The 21743-nt window shown below is 39.9% G+C and overlaps 1 protein-coding gene across 3 annotated transcripts in view; it reads left to right on the top strand.

The window, feature by feature from the left end:
- The window catches only part of asb7 (ankyrin repeat and SOCS box containing 7), a 56464-nt gene extending 35562 nt beyond the window's left edge, over positions 1-20902 (top strand). For all 3 annotated transcript variants that reach the window (XM_048616069.1, XM_048616071.1, XM_048616070.1), the window contains exons 4-5: positions 12543-13148; positions 17539-20902. In XM_048616069.1, coding sequence (XP_048472026.1) covers positions 12543-13148; positions 17539-17678 — 746 coding nt within the window. In that variant the 3' untranslated portion in view covers positions 17679-20902. The remainder of the gene's footprint in view (positions 1-12542; positions 13149-17538) is intronic.
- The last annotated feature ends 841 nt before the right edge of the window (positions 20903-21743 follow it).

The raw sequence follows: 21743 nt of genomic DNA, 5'->3' as shown, positions 1-21743 counted from the left end.
AAGCAGAATGCATTGGTGCACGGGGGTGCTGAAGCAGAATGCATTGGCGCATGGCAGGGGCTGAAGCAGAATGCAATGGCGCACGGGGGGTTGCTGAAGCAGAATGCATTGGCACACGGGGGAGCTGAAGCAGAATGCATTGGCACACAGTGGTGGGCTGAAGCAGAATGCATTGGTGCACGGGGAGGTTGAAGCAGAATGTATTGGTACACAGGGTTGAAGCAGAATGCATTGGTGCATGGGAAAGGAAGCAGAAGAAATGGAGAAGAGAATATAGGTGCAGAATTTGAAGAGATTAATAATCAAAGAAGGCTCATGCCTAAGTCATCTGTTTCATAACTATATATTCTACATAAGAACTACAACAGACCACGTACTAAATCTTGTGATATTATATCCAGTACCTTTCTCACTGACACTACACCTTTCAATAGTACTGTTTTTTTTGTGTACCTTGCTTCCAAGTCACCCATGACCCATGATTCCAATGAGTTTGAAATTCTGTCATCTGCTCAGCATAGAGTAGGAACTGTAAGCTGGATATGCAAATTGACCATGGCACTTTGGTGCAGGAAACCATCCAAGTGTAGGGGGAGCAATAAGGAATGTTGTTGTAGTTGTAGTAGTCATAGTGGTTGTTATTCTAGTTGTCATAGGTCTAACGAAGGGGCTTGACACAATTTCTGGCAGCCAGCAGTGAGAATAAAGACAGTTGTTCTGTCTGCTGGGTTATGGGGTTTGGAATATCCACTCAGGACTGGAAAGGAACTTACAGTGGGAGGTCTGGATCTAATGGTTGTGGTCTATAGGTACCAACAGTCACAGATCTACAGCATGGAAAAAGATTTGTTTTGACGGCACATGTATTAAGCAAATCACCAAACTATTCTGTTCTTGTTTTCCAACACTTGCCCTGTATATAAATACCTTGGCATCACAAGTGGACATCTAAATACTTAACTGTTATGAGGTTTTCTGCCCCTACCCTTCTTACAAACAGTGAATTCCAGATCCCCACCACCCCCTGGCTGAAAATGTTTTTCCTCACAAAGCTCTTAAACTTCTTGCCCATTACCTTAAATCTCTGCCCCGGTCATTGATCCCCCCCATCAAAGGGAGAAGTCTCTTCCTGTCTACCCTATCTATGCCTCTTGTAACTTTATCCATCTCAATCATGTCCCATCTCAATATCCTCTATGCTGAGGAAAACAGCCCCAGTCTGTCCACTCTGTCTTCATTAGCTGAAACTCTCCAGCCCAGGCAACATCCTGGTTAATCTGCTCTGCACCCTCTCCACTGTTAACACATATCTGCTATAATGTGGTTTCCAGAACTGAGTACATTAGTTGTGACCCAACTAATATTTTATACAGTTCCAGCATAACCTCCCTGCTCTTCAACTCTATGCCTTGCCTATTAAAGGCAATTATCCCATATGCCGCCTCAACTGCTTTATCCACCTGACCTGATATCTTAAGGGACGAGTATACATGCACACCAAGGCCCCTCTGATCCTCGGTGCATCCTATGGTCCTGCTGTTCATCATGTATTCCTTTGGCAATGGAATTCAATCCAGATAAACGTGAAGTGATGCACTTGGGCAGAACAAGCAAAGCAAAGGAATCAGCTCATCTATTCTCTTGTAGCGTAAGGCTATCCTCCTCGCAGACTACCACCCCACCAATTTTTGTATCATGTGCAAACTTAGTGATACTCCTACATTCAAATCTAAATCATTTACACACAAACAGCAAGGGCCACAATGTGGGACTTCATTGAGCATAGACCTCCAGTTGGAAAACACCTCTCGAACATCAGCTTCTGCTTTTGCCTTTCGGCCAATTTTGGATCCAATTTGCCAGATTTCCTTGGATCCCATGGGCTCTTAGCTATGCTATCAGTCTCCCATGCAGGACTTTATCAAAAGTCTTGCCGAAGTCCAGGTAGACTATATCAAAAGCATTGCCTTCATTTATATACCATTTTTTAATTCATTCACGGAGTGAGGGTATCACTGGCTGGCCCAGTATTCATTGCCATTCCTAATTGCCCAGAGGGTAGTTAAGAGTCAACCACATTGCTGTGGGTCTGGTCACTTCTTTGAAAAAAAATCAGTCAAGTTGGTCAGATGGGACCTCTGGGCTATTTCTTGAATAATCCCTGTCTCTCAAAATGCAGATTAATTCTGTCCTTCAGAATTGCTTCCAATAGTTTCCTCAGCACTGAGTTTAGACTGACTAATCTATAGTTTCTGGTTTATCCTTCGCTCCTTTCTGAATACCCATGTTAGTGAACACCAATGGACAATATTCATTTTGAACTCTATGTACCACTCCACGTGAAATTACCACTGTGGTCCTTAATGGACCCTACTTTGTTTCTGAGGTACACTTCCCTTCATGTACGTCAGAAATAACTTAGGATTTACCTTTTTATTCTACCTGCCAGTATCCATTCCTGTGTGGAGCTGATTTTGTGTGTGTATGAAAACTAGTGTAACATTTATTTGAACCTGAGGAAAGGCCTGGAATTCATTCCATTCTTACTTGGTTGTCAGATTTTCAATTGGAACCTCCTGGTTCACTTCATCATCTACTAAACTGAACCATTCAATGCCATCTGTGTCATTCCTCCATGATCTCATTTTAGAGATAGCGTTTAGAGATTTATTTACCATTATATGAGTTGGTTTTTGTTAATTTGAGATTCAAATTAAAATATTTAGTGATGTTTAATGATGTTTGTGTTCTTTGGTAGTTGTACAATCTTTATCTAAAGAAGAATACTCAAATACAAATACAGAAGCTAATGTTCCTGCATAATCTAATAAAATAATTGAGAATGAGAAAAGAACCACTAAAAATGAACAAGATCCCCTGGAAAATTTAACCTGTGGTAACAGCATTATGACTGTTTATGGTTCTAACAGCATCTGCCTTAGATGGGGAGGGAAATTTGCAGAGTCCTTTTCCACAGTGGAGTACTGCCGGAAATACTAGAATCCATCTGATTCAGTAAGGTTCTTAAGGTAGGAAACTGCTGACTTTCCCTGGTCTGGCCTATATGTGACCCCAGACACACAGCAAAGTGTTTGCCTAGAGGTCAGTTAAGAGTCAATTAGGGATAGGCAATAAATACTGGCATTACCAGTGACACCCAAATCCCATGAATTAATGAAAAATGGGAAGAACTGACTTTACAGTCATGTACGTGCAATGATCTGAATGTCGTCTTTCTATGCTGTTGTTCTATAATCCTTGATTCTAATATTTCAAGTTTTTTTTCTTTTAACTTGAACAAAGTATTCCTTTAAATGTTAACCCCTCCCACTCTGCTGGATGTCTAGAACAATTACGTGCCTTGCAGCTAATTCAGCTCAGAGAAAACTGTCATTTGTGTCTGTATATGTGCTTGCCTTTATTTTGGGTCAGGATACATGCCTAATGTCACTACAAACAGAACATAGAACAGTACAGCACAGGAACAGGCCTTCAGCGCAGCTTTTCTGCATTGATCATGAAGTCATTTTAAACTAATGCCATCTGCTTGCACGTGGTCCATATCCCTCTATTTCCTGTTCATGTCTGTCTAAATGTTGTATTTGCTTATACCACCTCCCCTGTCAGTGTATTACATGCAACTACTACTCTCTGTTTCAAAAAACCACTTGTGTGGCACATCGCCTTTTAAATTTCTCCCTTTCACTTCAATACTAGGAGACAGAGATTTAGACATTTCCACCCTGGGAAAAGGACCTGACTGTCCACTCTGTCCACCCTATCCATGCCTCTCAATTTTGTACACAGCAAATCTTGTTGTAACCAGCACACTTGATAAACCGGCATACATTTATATACCTCAAATACCATGATCTAATACAATGTACAAGTATTTATGTTGTAAATAAAATATAACTGTGATGTGTATACCTCTTGCATTGTGTCTTTATTACTTACTGTATGTTTTTACGTTGATTTTAGGAGGTATGTTGATGCTTTTACATAGATGTTTTTGAGGGATGTTGAAGTCGCAAAGCTTTGCCTGGTCAGTGTTTACTATGGTTATGCGTACCTCAGCCTCTGACAGTCCATGTTTATCCGACTTCTTGTAGCTAATACACTCCAATCCAGGCGACATCCTGGTAAACCTCATTTGTACAGTCTCCTGAACCTCCACAGTTTTCCCCACTGTATGGTGATCAAAACTACACAATACTCCAAATGTGGCTGAACTAAAGTTTTGGACAGCTGCTCGTGACTTGCCAATCTTTATACTAAGTGCCCCAACCGATAAAGGCAAGAATACTGCACTCCTCCTTTACTGCCTTATTTGCTTGTATTGCTACTTTCAGGGAACTATGGACTTAAACTCCAAGGTCCCTCTGAATATCAAAACTCCTAAGAGTCCTGCCATTTATTGTACACTTTTCTCTTGCATTTGATCTCCCAAAATGCATCACCTCACACTTGCCCAGAGCTAGCTGCCATTTCTCTGCCAATTGATCTGTATCCTGCTGTATACTACTTCACTATCCACAATGCCACCAATTTGTGTGCCGTCTGCAAGCTTATTAATCAGACTGCTCACATTTTCATGGAATCATTTTTACAAACGAAAGAGGTCCCAGAGCTGATCTGTGCGGAACACCACTAGTTACAGGCCTCTAATCAGCAAAAGACCCATCCTCAACTACCTTTTGTGACCAAGCCAATTTTGTGTCCAATTTACCAACTCACTGTGGATTCCATGTGACTTAATCTTCTGGACTTGCCTATCATGAGAAGCCTTGAAATGCTTTACCGAAAGTCCATGTAGGCAACGTCCACTGCCCTATCCTCATTAATCATCATTGTAATTTCCTTAAAAAACTCAATCAAATTTGAGAGACATGATTTCCCCTGCACAAAACTGTGCTGACTATCCCTAATAAGTCAATTATTTTCCAAATGCAAGTAAATCCTATCCCGAAGCATCTTCTCCTCCTACAATTTCCCTACCAATGATGTAAGACTTACTGGTCTATAATTTCCTACATTACCTCTGTTGCTCTCCTTAAACAAAGGAACAACATTGGTTATTCTCCCATCTTCTGAGACCTTGCTTGTAGTTAAAGAGGATACAGAGATCTCTGTCAAGGCCACAGCAATTTCCTACCTTGCCTTCCTCAGTAAAATGAAATAGATTCCATCAGGCCCTGGGGACTTAACTACCTTCATGTTTTTCAAGAAACCCAACACTACCACCTTTTTAACATTGACATGCCCTATAATATCAATATACCCCTCCCTAATCTTACCATCATCCATATCCTTCTCTTTGAAAATCCCATGCATGCCGTTAGAAAGGGTGAGCCAGCAGTATGGTATTCCCATGTGCCCAAATTATGCCAGTCACTAATAAGGAAAATTTACCCTTAACTTTTAACCAATCATTTTCTTTTTAGCCATTTCACCTTACTTAACACTTTTTTGGATTTCTTCTTCATTTATTTTATGCACCACAATGCTTTTTTAAATTTCTTTTAGTCGTTTCTTGGATTCTTCTAAAAATGGATATTATTTTCCGAATTATTTGAGACTTCCTGCCTTGGAGTTGCAAATTTAACTGCTGTACATGTCTGTCTTGTAGATTGAATGGTACATTGTTCAAATTTTTTTGCTGTTCCTTTATCCCTCTGTCCCTTGACCAATTATTTAATTTTGAAATCGTATTTTCCTGCTGCTCATTGTGTATGTTTGATCACTCTAAAATTGTTGATCCCACCATTTGACAGTCAAGTCTAGATGTGCTGTTCTAATGATGTATTGTGTCAAGCTCCTGTCTTGCACTGTGGTTACCCATTTCTGGTTAATATTGAAGTAATTGATATTAATTATTGCAAAATTTTTAACTTTTCAATGCCTAATACTTGTATCTACTTTTGCCCATGCAGCACAGACTCCAGTTGATGGCCCATAATCCTACTTTTATTTGATGCCAACCAGACTGTTCAGCTTTTTCAGCATGTTAATGATAATCAAAGGATCATGGAGCGCAGTAATTTTTTTTTGCAGTAATTTTTCTTTGTATGGTTGCCTTCTGGGACAAGGAAACGTGTAATGGGCTGCACTTTCTTTAGCCCTACATTCCTGATCTGTGGGCACCTCGTGTGGACAGGGTCAGACAGGTCAAAGGGCCTTCTCATGGGTCTGCTGCCAGGCCTGGCCAAAGTGGCTATTAACCGCTTCAGGCAGCAGACAGTGGAGGGGGTCATTACTCCTGAATATTCGCCGCTATTTTGCGGTTATGTCCATGCTCAGGTGGTTCTGGAGAGGGAGCGTACAGTGCTGACCAGCACAACAGAGGTCTGTAGAGCAGCTGGGGTACATCATCACTCCAGAAAATGTTATTTAATTTAGTAGGTTTACCTTTCCTTAAATAAGTTTCTGTGAGCGTTAATTTGTATTTTGTTACTGTGCCCCATGAGGGGTTGTTCAAGGAGCTTTGCATTCAGTTGAAAAGAGTAGGGCGAGCTTTACTTTGTTTCTAACCCTATGCTGCCCCTCTCCAGTAAGTGTTTGATGCAGACAACATTGAGAGAGCTTTACATACAGTTTACTTTCAGTTTAAAATAGTAGAGGGATATTTGTATCATCTACAGCCATGGGTGAGGTGCCATCTGACTGGAACGTGCTAATGTTGTGTGTTTATTTAAGAAAGGCTGTAAGGAGAAACCTGGGAACTACAGACCGATGAGTATGACATCAGTCGTGGGTAAGTTGTTGGAGGGGATCCTAACAGATAGGATTTACGTGCATTTGGAGAAACAAAGGCTGATTAGGGATAGTCAACATGGCTAAGTGCATGGGAAATCATGTCTCACAAACTTGACGTTTTTGAGACTAAAAGGATAGATCAGGGCAGAGCAGTAGACGTTGTCAACGTGGACTATGGTAAAGCCTTGGACAGGGATTTCTCTCTTACTCCAATTGCCTTTATAATCTTCTAGGGATTCATCTGATCCCTGCTGTCTATATCTGACATATGCATCCTTTTTCTTGACCAAAACCTCAATTTGTCTAGTCATTCCCTACACCTACCAGCCTTGCCCTTCACCCTAACAGGAACATACTGTCTCTGGACTCTTATCTCACTTTTGGATGCTTCCCATTTTATTTTGCGGGAACAGTTGTTGCATTAGCTAAGTGATAGTCATCATGAAATAATTTATTCCATGAGATGCACTTTGAGACATTTGAGACAAAAAACAGACAATTATCTTTTTAAGTGAAGGATTGTTTTTATATTAAAAACTTGTAGGCCTGTTCATTTTGCTTGTTTTGTTCATGAAATGTTGCCAATACATGTAGGTTAGTGTTGCCCTGTGGGTATTGATGATGAACCATACAGTGTGGGATGACAGTAAAAGTTAATCTAGACTGGGGAGGGACAATATATCCTTTTCTTGAAGGATCTTCCTGACCCATTGAATTGACAATCCGACAGGCTTCTTCATTTTTTTTTTTTGGTACCAAGCCATTGGGATCAGGTTGGAGGACGTGATGAAAGTTACCAAGGCCCCCGTTTCTAATCAAGATCACAGTGTCACTATATCAAATGTAAACTATCTCTCCTGCATCGTCTCAACCTAGCTGCAGACCTTGACATACTGATCACACCACATGCTCTCCACATCCATGCACTGGGTGGGACATCGGTTGTCACTAGCAGTCTAATTATCTAATATAATCTGCAATTGTGGTTGTTGCTTCATCCCTGAAGATCATCATCTCATTGTCATCTGCATGCTTCCTAAGGGGACGTTGTTCAAAAACAAAGCATTTGTTCACTGATAACCAGCTCTGCCTCACCACCAACTGTTCCATGATCACTAAATTATCTCATTGCTTGTACTGGCTAAGCAGAAATTTTCTCCATCTAAATAACGGGAAGACTGAAATTAATGTTCTCAGTTTATGCAACAAGTTCTGCCACCTTGTTACTTACTCTGTCTTTCTCCCAGCAACTGTCTAACTTTGTAAACTTGAGGGTATCCAAAACTCTGCCCATATCACACTCGTGTTGTTGGCCTAGGTTTCTCTTGGATAGCAATACCTGCTTTAAAATTCCCATTATTATTTTCAAATCCCTCCATGACCTTGATTTTTTTTAATATCTCTTATGATCTCCAGCCTTTCAACCCTCATTGATATCTGTTCTCTTCTAATTCTTGCCTCCTGAGCATTGCTTAATTTGCTTCTCAATTAGTAGTTGTGTGTCATCTATCACAGCTTCAAGTTCTGCAATAATAGTATAATAGTTATATCACTGGAATATTACACAGAAGCTGGGACTAATGATTTGTAATCATATGCTCAAATCCCACATATCTGGTGATTTTTTTTTTTAACTTTTCACTGTAACTTTGCATCAGCATCTTCCTTGGTAAAGACAAATACAAAATACTCAGTATCTCAACCATACTTTCTGTATGAAAATCAGAAATTTCTGGAGAAACTCAGCAGGTCGGACAGGCCCTGTGGGGAGAAAGTAAAGTTACTGTCAAGTCTGATGACTCTTCAGATGACCTTTTTGTCTCCGTGCTTGAATCATCTTTTTGTTTCCTAATCAACCTCACGCCTCCTTTTACCACCATTTGGCTACTTACATGTGTGCGGAAGATATTTGGATTAACTTTTGTGTCTTCTGGCATCTCTTATGTTCTGTCTTATCTAAGACCATAAGATATCAGAGAAGAATTAGACTGGTCATTCGTCAAGCCTGCTCCACCATTTGATCATGGCTAATGTGTTTCTCAACCCCATTCTCCTGTCTTCTCTCCATAGGCTCTTGATTAGTAAGGGAATCAAGAGTTATCTGTCTCTGACTTAAATATACTCAGTGACTTGGTCTCTTCAGCCTTCTGCGGCAATGAGTTCCACAGATTCACACCCTCTGGCTGAAGAAATTCTGCCTCATCTCAGTTCTAAAGGGTCGCCCCTTCACTCTGAGACTGTGCTTTCGGGTCTTAGTCTCTCCAACTATTGGAAACGTCTTCCCCATGATCGCTATATCCAGCCCTCTCAGTATTCTGTAAGTTTCAAGGAGATTCCCCACCCACTGTATCTAAACTCCATCGAGTGTTGACCCTCACCCACTGCTCATGACAAGCCCTTCATCCCTGGGATCATTCTTTTACACTACTTCTGGGCCCCCTTCAATGCCAGTACATCCTTCCTTAGATACAGGGCTCAAAACCAAATGCCGTCTGACCAGAGCCTTATCCAGCTTCAGCAGTACCTCTCTGCTCTTGTATTCTAGCTGTCTCAAAACGACTGCTAACATTGTATTTGCTTTCCTAACTGCCAACTGAAGCTGCATGTTAACCTTGAGACTTCCAAGTCCGTTTGTGTTCGGATTTTGAAGCCTTTCTGCATTTAGAAAAATCACCCATGCTGCTATTCTTCCTACCAAGAGCATAACCTCACATTTTCCCACATTGTATTCCATCTGCCAATTCTTTGCACACTCTTCTAGCCTGTCCAAGTCCTTCTACAACCTCCCCACTTCCTCAACATTACCTGTCGCTCCACCTGTCTTTGTGTCATCTGCAAACTTAGCAACAATGCCCTCAGTGCCTTCACACAGATCATTAAAGTATAATATGACCCCTGCAAAATTCCACTAGTCACGCACTGCCATCCTGAAAAAGACCCTTTTATCCCTGCTCTCGACCTTCTGTCAGTCAGCCAATCCTCTATCCATGTCAGTCCCTTGCCCCTAACATTGTGGCCTTTTATCTTAATTAGTAGTCTCCTGTGCAGCACCTGGTCACAAGCCTTCTAGAAATTCAAAAAGATCACGTCCACTCGTTCTGCTTTGTCCAATTTGCTAATTACCGCCTCAAAGCATTCTATCAGATTTGTAAGGCATGACCTCCCCTTAATGAAGCTGTGCTGACTCAGCCCTATTTTGCCACGCACTTGCAAGCACTCTGCAATCTCATCATTAATAATGGCCTCTAAAATCTTGCTAATGACTGAGGTCAGGCTAATCGGCCTATAGTTTTCTGTCTCCCTCCCTTAAATAGGGGTGTTACATTAGCAGTTTTGTAGTCCGTCTATGCCGAGTGATTGATCCACCTTCGATCTTTCGGCCTCCCCAGCACCTGCTTAATGATGACCACTGCTTACCTCTGCAACCCCCAGCCCCCACCCCTCAACCGATTCTCTCGAAGTACTGGTACGCTACTGGTTTCTTCTACCTTGAAGACTGATGCAACGTACCTATTCAGTTCCTCCAGCATTTCTTTGCTACTTCTCAGCCTCATTTACCAGCAGTCCGCTGTTGCCTCTGTTCACCTTTAGATATCGAAAAAAAACTCTTGTAATCTTCATTTTATATTACTAGCTAGCTTACCTTCATATTTCTTTATTTCCCCTTTTATTCCTTTTTTAGTTATCCTCTGCTGGATTTTAAAGGCTTCCCACTAATCTTCACCAAATTCTTCTCCTATTTCTTCTTCTCTTCCCCTTTGAACTTTCCATATTCAGCCTGATTTTCACATGGGTTATAAGTCTGTTATGCACCCCTGTGTTGAAGAGCAGGATTTTTTTCACATTTGTGAGTTGTGGGTAGCTCTGTCAAGGCCAGCAATTATTTCCTGTTCCTTTAGGGGAGGTGACGACCTAGTGGTGTTATCGCTGGACTGTTAATCCAGAGACCAGATAATGTTTTGGGGACCGGGGTTCAAATCCCACTACAGCAGATGGTGGAATTTGATTTCAGTAAATATCTGGAATTAAGAGTCTAATGATGACCATGAATCCATTGCTGATTGTTGGAAACACCCATCTGGTTCACTAATGTCCTTTAGGGAAGGAAACTGCCATCTTTACCTGGTCTAGTCTACATGTGATTCCAGACCCACAGCAATGTGGTTGACTCTTAACTGCCCTCTGGGCAATTAGAGATGGGCAATAAATGCTGCCTCGCCAGCCACACCCTTATCCTGTGAATGAATAAAGAAAAAAAGAATGTCCGTGAGAATTTACTCGTGTGCTGCTGTCTTGAGCTGTTGGGTAACTCTCAGTGTTGTTACATAGAGTTGCAGGCTATTTACCTAAAATTTGCTAGTTATGGGCATACCTGTCCAATTTTTGTTATATCAAGCTGTAATCACTTTTAAAGAATATGCATTCCATGAGATGAGCTGCCCTGCTATCACTATTTATTATACACCAAAGAACTGGGGGGGGGGGAAATATTGTCAGCTACTCGCCAATGCTTTACTTGTGTTGTCACTTCAGGCGTTTTTAAATCCAGTTGCCTAATGTTTATCTCTGGGCAATCCCTTTCATCTTGGTATGCTTCTTTTAGCATCTAAACAATTTTTTAATCTAACTTTTACTCTAAATTGTCGGAGTTAGGTAAACCGGAATGTTTTCCTAGCCTTGTTTAGGCATCTTTGTCCTGTGATGTTGCTTAGCAATTTTTTTTTACCTTCTCTAGCTATGCCATTCAGTTTTCTGCTGCTATAAGGTCTAACCGCTGTTGTTCAGCTCACTCCAAGATGGAATTTTACAACGATCTGGCAGTTTGATGGACACAATTTCTGATCCCAATTCCTGTTGTATTTCTTGAACTTAATTCAGATTCTTCAGCTACTATGCAGGGATTTGAATTTATCTCTGGATCATTGTCCCAGCCTCTGACTTGCTAGTTCAGTAACATGACCACTATGCTATTGTACTCGGTACCGTTAGTGTACCTGTATCTACTGGAAGCATGAATGTGTAGACAATGGATGGGGAATGGATCAATCTTGGCTTTAATATCATCTCTGGTTGAAAGCCTGCCACACTTAGTCTTGGCTCAGACGATGAACGATACTCAAGTGAGCTTTGAAGTTGTCCAACAAAGATCAGTATTGAAAGAAATGTGTTCATGTAGTATGTTATCAAGTTTCAGGATATCCTGGTAAACCATATCCAATGAATCACTGTATATAATTCTTATTATGTAAACAAGCATGCTAGTTAACTTAGTAGTTTGCTTTTTTTTCCAAATCTGCCATTGAACTATTTTCAACTAGTTGAGCAAACAGACTTCTGTTTACCACCTGACCTGAAAGCTCCAGCACCACAAAGCTGCCTCCGTACTGCTAATTAAGCAGCATATGCTTGAATTATGTGCGATAGTGTTGTTCTGTAGCTCTTATTTTGAGATTGGTATTTGAGAAGAATGAAAGGTATGCTTTTTCTGTTGCAACTTTTCAAATCTATTCTTCGATAGAGTCTGGCTAGGCAAAAATTTGTTAGCCATCCCAAATTGTCCTTGAAATGAAAGGCCCGTTCGGCTGCTTGGGGAAGTTAAGAACCAACCATTTGGAGTTAGAGTTCACTATCCCTGGAAACCATCACTTCAAACCTTTTTTAACTTTACAGTTTTGGAACACGGCCTTTTATTTAAATTAAGTACTGATTCAGTGTTTCTTTTTTTCCCTTCTAAAAAAAAATGTCCTGATATTACCTTTTTTAATTGTTTTTGATTTTTTTTCCAGCTGATCCCACCGTTAAAGACTTAATTGGAGGTTTCACTGCATTGCATTATGCAGCCATGCACGGCCGAGCACGGATTGCAAGGTTGATGTTGGAATCGGAGCATAGACCTGATATTATCAATGCTAAAAGCAATGACGGATGGACTCCTCTCCATGTGGCTGCCCATTATGGCAGAGACTCATTTGTCAGACTGCTGCTGGAGTTTAAAGCTGAAGTTGATCCACTCAGCGATAAAGGCACAACTCCACTTCAACTTGCCATTATCAGAGAGCGCTCAAGCTGTGTGAAAATTCTTTTGGATCACAATGCCAACATTGACATTCAAAATGGTTTCCTGCTGCGATATGCAGTGATCAAAAGCAACCACTCATATTGTCGAATGTTTCTTCAAAGAGGTGCAGACACTAACCTTGGCAGGATGGAGGATGGACAAACTCCGTTACACTTGTCTGCACTAAAGGATGACGTACTTTGTGCACGGATGTTACATAACTATGGTGCAGACTGTAACACAAGGAACTATGAGGGACAGACCCCTCTGGCTGTCTCTGTAAGTCTATCTGGAACCAGCAGACCCTGCTTAGATTTCTTACAGGAGGTTACAAGTAAGTCATATTTTTCTCATTTTTAGATTTGAAAGCTTGAGGCATCAAGAAACACCACTTCCACTTGTCCTGATTGCCATGTCTGTATTTAATTTAGACTGCATGGATAAATTAACAAGAAATGTGAAGGTTTTTAAAATGCTGCTGAGAATTTTCCATTCAATTTCTGTGTCCTGCTGTACCTGTGCCTTTTTGGCCAGGTCTTCTGAGGCTGGCTTCTCCACAAATGCAGAATGGACAGCTCTGGAATAAATTCCATCATAGTTACGCTCAGGAGTGGGGTGGGAGGAATCTGCACATAGACTCTTTCCAGCACTAGATGCTGTTAAGTACGTTTAAATCTTCAGTATGAAGAGATATGTGCGTGAATGAGTGACTGGGAATGTGGCCAAGGGTGGCTTTGGTGAGTGAGCGAAAAGTACCTGTGGCAGGTGGGGTTGGGAAGTGAAAGTTCAGGATTAATATGGTAGGACAAGTAGGGAGGGTGGTGTGTTGTGGTGTCTGCAGAGTAGTCCTTTTATGTAGCTACCTAGGAGTTAGACTTACTGTTTTGGGTAACAGTCTGAAGTTTCTGACTGTAATTTAGTGGAACATTTTGCAGAAGGTCTCAGTCGCAAAATTGCCCCTTTTTCAATTTCTGGGCAGTCCTCATTGAGAATCTGAAGAAATAAACTTGTGTATGAGGAAGTAGGCGGGGTGGAGGGGGACTGGGATTAGTCGAGTTGCTCTGGCAGATGGCTGACAGGCCAAAGGATCTTCTTGTCTTTTAGTTATTCCATAATTCTAATGCCAAGGAATCTTTTACTTCCACCTGAAAGGGCCGAGAACCTCAGTTTATCAACTTCTCTAAAGGTGGCACCTCTGGCAATTCAGGTGATCGCTACACTGGAGTGTTACCCTTTTATTTGTGCTCCAGTCCCGGGCTCAGACTTGAACCTGTAACCAATTAATGTTCAATGTTTTTGTGTGAAGTGGAGTGAACTTGTATTGATTTTATTCAAGTGCATTTATCTAATACTAATTTGGTCTGCTGTCAGAGGGGCTGAAGAGATAAAGTTCAAGATATACAAGAATATGGTCTACGTTGTTGCAACTTTGGTTTACACAATCATACAAATAGCTGTAGGACATCAAGAGTCAACTCCCATAAAACTCATGGGAGGTATTAACATTAATGAACCCAAGTAGCTATCTGTGGCTTACCCGAATTTGTAACAGGTTTGTTCTTGTTTGACCAATCGAATACTAAAGCAAACTTGGTATGTTTGTTTTCAGTTTGTTGGCACGTACCAGTTGGTGCACTGACATTTCTTTGGAGACAGCATTATAAAACCTATAGATTATCTAAGACTTGTACTTTTAAAAAAAAAAAAGCCTATTAATTTACCAAAACAGAGTAACTTTTCATCTTTTGAAACAAAGCCACACATGCAGTGTACCCTAGAAATGTAATTTATACAAAATATTTGAAGTATTGTTAATTTTAAATCAAATCAAATATAATTCTTGATCAGCTGGTAAATTGAGCAGAACAATGGCAGATGGAATTTAAGTGCAAGGTGATACATTTTGGGAGGTCTAATAGGGGAAGGATATACTCGATGAATGGTAGGTCCCTAGGGAGTACAGAGGAACAAAAGTATCTTGGCGTACATGTCCATAGATCCCTGAAAATGTGAGCACAGTAGATAGGGTAGTGAAGAGGGCAAACGGGATGCTTGCCTTCATTTGCTGGGGCATAGAATGTAGGTGCAAGGAAGTTTTCACCATGCTATCGGAAGGACATGATTGCAGTGGAGAGTGAGAAGAGGAGATTCATTGGGATGTTTTCTGGGATGTAAAGCCTCCGTTATGAGGAGAGACTGATTTACTCTGGATTTGTTTTCCTTTGAACAGAAGAGACTGAGGGGACATCTGATAACAAAGTTATCAGAGGTGTAGATTGGGTAGACTGTGAGAATCTTTTTCCCCATGGCAGACATGTCTGAGACAAGAGGGCATAAGTTTAAGGTGAGAGGTAGGTGGTTTAGAGGAGATTTGAGAGAAAAAAATCACCTAGAGGGTGGTTGAAATACAGAATACACTGCCTGAGAGAGTGGTAGAGACAGGTACTCTTGCAAGATTTAAGAAGCGTCTGGATGAGCACTTAAAATGTCAGGGCATTGTAGGCTATGGACCAAATGCAGGTATATGGTTATATTGTAGATTGGTGTTTCTTGGTTGGCGTTGGCATAGACATGGTGGGCTGAAGGACCTATTTCTTAGCTGTATGACTTAACGACTCTATAAATGTGTGACATTTTAAAAGATTTGGGCTGGCCTTCATATAAGTGGATTGGCAGTGCCAGCATCAATGCATGCTGCAGCTGACATTCAAGCATGTGGTTCATGCTCTGATACTTGCATGAAGAAGCTGTTCAAGAGAATAGAACACATCCACAAAAGCTTCTAATAATTTATCAAAATAGATTAAAGGTACTGCTTCTGTTTTCACACCGAATTCTGTTTATTCAGATCTTCCTTTCATCAAATTATTGTCTCAGTCCTAATTGCAGAATTGTTACAATGCAGAAGGAGGCTGTTCTGCATCTGCACCAGATCTGTTACCTTGTGGCAATCTTCTTCCTTTTTCCCAGATCCATGCACACCATTTCTGTCTAAATAATCATCAATGCCCTCTTGAATGCCTGAGTTGAACCTGCCACCAGTGCATTCCATACCCTAACTACTCACTGTGTGAAAAAGCTATGTCTCACATCATCCTTGCTTTGTTTGCACATCACTTTAAATCTATGCCCTCTTACCCTTTTATCCTTCTACAAGCAGGAACAGTATCATCTCATCTATCCTGTCCATGATATTGAAAACCACCTCAAATCAAATCTCCTCTTAATCATCTTCTCTCCAAGGAGAACAGTCCCAATCTCAATCTATCCTTACAATTGAAATTCTTCATTCCTGGAACTATTTTCACAAATCATTTCTGCATTCTCCCAAAGCATTCACATCTTTCCTATAATGTGACATCTATAACTGTACACAGTACTCTGGGTGAGGTCCAACAAGTATTCTGTACAAGTTAAACATCACTTCTTCCTTGCTGTTTACTCTCTGCCCCTGTTAGTAAAGCTGAGAACACTAAACGTTTTATTTACTGCTGTCTCCACCTGTCGCACGGTAACAATCTGTACACATTTACACCTAGGTCTCTCTGACCCTGCACCGCCTTTAGAATGGTGCCCTATTTTATAGTGCCTTTTAATGTTCCTCCAGCCAAAATGCATCATCATAAGCACTGAACCTCATATGTCCATTCATATGTCCTTACAGAGTTCCACATTGTGCTCCTTGCAGTTTTCAATTCTTCAAAGTTTACTGTCACCTGCAAACTTTTAAGTTTTCCCCTGTACGCCAAGATCCAGATATATATATCAGAAAAAGCAAGAGTCCTAATATCAAGCCCTGAGAATTCCACTATGAACCTTCCTCCAGCCTGAAAAATATCCATTGACCATTACTGTATTTTCTATCACTCAAGCAGTTTTGTATCCATGTTCCTACTATCTCTTTCATCACAAGTGTGTTGTGTGGTGCTGTGTCAAACGCCTCTGTAAATCCATGTCTACCACGTCAACAGTGTTATACTCATCGACCCTTTCTATTACCTCTTCAGTAAACTTCAATTTAGTTAAACACATTTCCCTTTAGAAATCCATGCTGACTCTTCCTAATCAATCTGTTTTTTTCCCAAAGTGATGACTCATTCTAATATGAAAAATTGCTTCTCAACGTTTCCCCACAACCAAAGTTCAACTGGTCTGTAATTGCATATATTATCTTCACAATCTTTATTGGATAAGGTCATACTGCTTGCAATTCTGCAGTCTTCTGGCAACTTCCCCAGTCCAGGGAATACTAACAGATTATGGTCATTGCCCCCACGATTTCTGCCTCCACAATTTCTACCTTTATTCCTTCAAAATCCTGTAACAATGCGAGCATGAAACAAGAAAAAGAACAACAATCCATATCTTTAAATTTGCTCTAGAAAATGGACCCTTAAACATCTGCAAAGGTGCAATTAAATGTGAAATTTAGATTTGTTTAGTTCCTATGTTATTGACCAACCCATAAGTTGTGAAATTTAGTCCAATTTATTATTTAATACAGAATCAATGGCCACTAGTTTGGTAAATATTTAAAACTACTGTTACGCAAAGACATCATCCTGATATATACATACAGCCAACTAATACAACCTGTCCTCTAACCTCTGCCAAAGAAAGCAAACTTAGCATTTCAATTTACCTCCATAACATTTGATCAACTGATCTTTTATACATGTCATGGGACATTGGTGTAATGGGTTTTTTTTTTTTGCCCCCTCTAGGACAGCCTCGAAGTTTACAAGATCTGTGCCGAATTAGGATTCGTCAGTGTATTGGCCTTCAAAATTTGAAAGGACTGGATGAACTTCCTCTTGCAAAAGTCATGAAAGACTATTTGAAGCACAAGTTTGATGACATTTGAATGTTGAAAGTTCCACTCTTGAGGGTTTGAAGTAGGTGCTGCCTTGCCCCAAGTACATCCTATGCAATTCCCGATTTGAAATTTAAAGTCAATACGGGTATCATTACTTCTCCGAATTTAACAATTCCGTCTTATTGGGCATAATATTGGCCTGCTCCGGGAAGATCTGTGTTCACTTCCAAAAACAGTTCCAAGCTGATATACTTAACTATCTGAGTTGGCAGCGTTCAGAAACTTTGATTATTTTCTCTCTTCAGCTTGACTTCTGTTCCAATATAATGTTCAATTATTTTAACTTACTGCAAAATTCAGTGAGCTGGAACAGGTAACATTTGAATGATAAAGGTTACAGAACAAGAGTGAACAAAGCAATTCTGTTTGAAAATATCCAAAAACGCGTTACTCTGTTAGTTACTCTGTATCAAGATGGATACAAGTTATATGTTTCAAATCGAAATGAAAACAAAAGCTGGAAATGCAGAGCAGGTCATTCAGAATCTGTGATTAGGACGGAAAGTTGGCATTTTGTCCCAATGTCCTTCGTGAGAATTGAAAAATAATAGAAATGGAAAATACTGGAGATGCACAGCAGGTCAGGCAGCAGAGGTGAAGAAACAAGCAGAGTTAGTGTTTCAGATCAATGACCTTTTATTAGAACTGGAAAAAGATATAATGGATTTTAAGAATGTATTGAGGATAAGTAGGGGGAGTTTAAAATAAAGAGAAAAATGAGAGTCATCCCCTATATTAATTTCAGGAAAATTAGGGTATGGAAAGGGGTAACAACAAGCAGCCCAACAAACTCTGAAAGCGCCAGTGTACTGAATGAGTTACATTTTGCATTATTTCAGTCAAGTGAAAGATAGAACTGTTGAGGAAGGATGTGTGAATGACTAAAGCAGTAAGGAAGATAAAGAAACAGACTATGGGAGAGGTAACTTGACTGAGATGGTCATCTAACAAAGATGCCACTGGTTCCTTTCTTCATTCCTTTCCCTTCCTCTTTACTAATTAATATGTTCATCCATTTTTGTTTCTCTGTTCTGATACATGTAATAGCTTAACATGTCTGCCACATCTAAGCTTTTGTATTTTGTCAAGAAACAAAATTTAAAGGTGCTAACGTGATTTGGGCTTTTATTGCAGTATTCACTGAACTTTTGTCTTGTCTTTTCCATCCCTTCCAAAACTACTTGTGTTGCCCTTCACTGTAATGCTCTGCTGTATTGTCTGTGATGCTTGCACAGTGGAGGTACTAAGGTATAGTAGATGCTTTGAACTTAGAAATATTGTTTAGGAGATGGAGGGAAAGCTAACCAGCATGTATATCATAATCAAATTTTCATATAAGTAAATCTCTTCACTCAGCCTTGTTTTTTCCTTGGTGCCTTCTCAGCAGTTTGTCTGTTAATTGGTATACCTTCTGTGTTACTATCTTGCCCTTATCCATGCCTTGCTCTAGAATTGACATTTTCCATTCTGTCTGCACCAGGGCCTCATTAACTTGATCTGTATTATAAGCTGACCACTGTGTTGTGGTGTGATGTGTGCAGCCAGTTCATTGTTCCTTCTGTTTTTTAAGCATACAACCAACATACGTTGCAACAGGACTGAAGACAGACCAGTGTAAGTGAGTCATTCTTTTGATGTCCGCCAAATATTTGTCCTTAAGAGGTATTTCAAAGTAGAAGTATCCTAAAAACTATACAACATTCTGGAGTTGTATTCAATCTAAGTTCTATATGTTTTGCTAGCATCAAATTTTAAGCAGAACATTTAGTAGTTCTCATTATATGCTGAACAGATCTCTGGCAATTGAAATTCCTAACTATATGGAAAATTTTAGCAAGAATTGTTAATTGATATTTGATTACATAAGATTAATGGTTATGTTTTTAAAAAGCTATTTCATAGCTTATCCTGTAATTTTATGAAGAACGTGACAGAACAACAAAGCTGGGCAATATTTGAGGTAATATTGGGTCAGTATGGATTTCCTTTCTGTGGATTGCCGCCTTGCTGCAGTTGAGAGGCTTGAGTATTCTGTTGATCCCAAGAGCAATGCTGACAGCAGTAGTGGAGGGCACAGTTAAGGCAGGTGCCCCAAATGATTAGCAACTGTAACATGGTAGCTGAAGCTAAGAAATTGTAGTCAGTTAGAAATCAGAATCTACTGAGAAAATAGGAGGGCCCTGGATTCCTGTTTGTTGTCTTAGCCACTGTTACCCCTATTCACTTTAATAGACTTTAATAAGAGAATTAGGTTGGTCAGCATAGAAAATCCAATCAGATGAGGCTTTTGGGTTGAGGTGTCAATAGATAAATAATAAACATTCCATATTAGAGTAGAATAAACTATTACAGCAATTGCTTTGGAGAGACTGATCCAGATTTGAGTGCATAGGTCTGTTTTGCTTAAGAAGTATTCAACAGTGCAGTTAAATGTTTCAATCGGATATCAGGTAGCAGGTTGCTGTTCTCCCAGGCTGGCAATATTCGGTTATTGGCCCACTGTTTTTGTCTTCCTTTCTGTCCTTTGTTTCCCTCCATCCTCAGTAAAGTAAAATGTGGAATGCAATGGGATTTGCTTACAGTTTCAAACTTAATGGAACAATTGCTGTGACTCAACACTATAGGTTACAGCAGTTGTTATACGCTAAAGTAAGAATGTGCTTTAGCCAAAAAGATGTAAGAGACACTTCATACTTTTTGTTTGCCAATTCTGTGAGCCCTGTTTGTATTTGAATTTATAGGTGGTGCCATAACAAAGCTGCTATGGTCCATGTTCTCCTTTCTTGCTCAGGTAATAATATGATCAGAGGTAGTGCTGAATGTTTACTAATCCTGTACAATGACATTCTTCTTTACAGATATAAGTAATTTCAATTTATTTATAACCATAAACACTTGTTTTCAATAGCTTATTGGCAATAGCTATGACGTGCTGCACTATAACAGTTAACGGTCCCTGGTGAGTGAATCAGAATTGAGTATGTCTCTGCATGTTGCCTTTGCAAAAAGCAGCAACTTGTAATATCATTGAGATAACAGTGCATCAGAGCTACAGGCATTAGTGGTCAAAGCATTAGTGTCTGTCTGGCACATCTCTCCCTCTTCGCTGACTTACAAATAAAATGAACAAGTCTTGGAGCTACAGCCCTGTAGAAATCATAATTTTGTTTTACTCAACATTTTGAAAAAATAAAATGCAATTTAAAGCTGAATTTGTTTCTGATCATTTCTTTCAGATAGCACTAATGTATTTGATAGGAATACAAGTAATCAGGAGTATTTAACTGCATTTATTGCTATTGTAAGAAAGATATTGGTCGATGTTCTTGGTGGCTAACGTGTATTTTGTCTTGGTCTTGTTCTTGCTTAATACCGAAACCTACTGTTTTCTGCCCATATTCTCCAGCCGACTCTAGAGTTTGTTAATGCCCCTTGAAGCTACAGTGCATTTCCTTTGGCTAGGGCATTTAGCTGATGTTGAGGTAGCACGTTGTACTGAAGGCTAACTGTACTATCAAGATGTGTTGGTGTTCTTCATGTCTTGAAAGCTTGAGAACTATTTCTCTCCATCCCTCCCCCTCTTTCTCTCTTTTTCTTTCTCTCTCTACCATGTGCAAGGAATTTTAGTAAGTGGCCTTTTGAGTGAAATAGACAAACCTATCAGAGTTGAACAACCTTGAAGACAAAACTTCATCTTCCAGTCTTGTGGGTTGGGATCCAATCCTTTAGTGAGTACAGAGGTATATAAACATTTTTTTTTAAAGCTAGTAAGCTGTGATGCAAAGGGATCATAGATATTATTTTGTACATTTTTCATCTTAACTTGAAATACCAAAGAGAAACTAAGATCTTAAAAGAATTCGTTGGATGAATTTTTGTTTGTACAGTTTTATAAACTGGTAATGTATCAACTGAACTATTTAATGTTTAATGACAATGGACCACTGATTTTTGTAAATGTTTTGTGTTCTAAATGTCAACAGATTAATACATTTTTAGAGTTATTTAAATGCCACAATTCAATAAAATATTTCCTAAGTGTTACACCTGTTG

This window comes from Rhincodon typus, chromosome 33 (assembly GCF_021869965.1).
Source record: "Rhincodon typus isolate 14 chromosome 33, sRhiTyp1.1, whole genome shotgun sequence".
Lineage (NCBI taxonomy): Eukaryota > Metazoa > Chordata > Chondrichthyes > Orectolobiformes > Rhincodontidae > Rhincodon > Rhincodon typus.
This window is presented reverse-complemented; position numbering and strand designations above follow the sequence as displayed.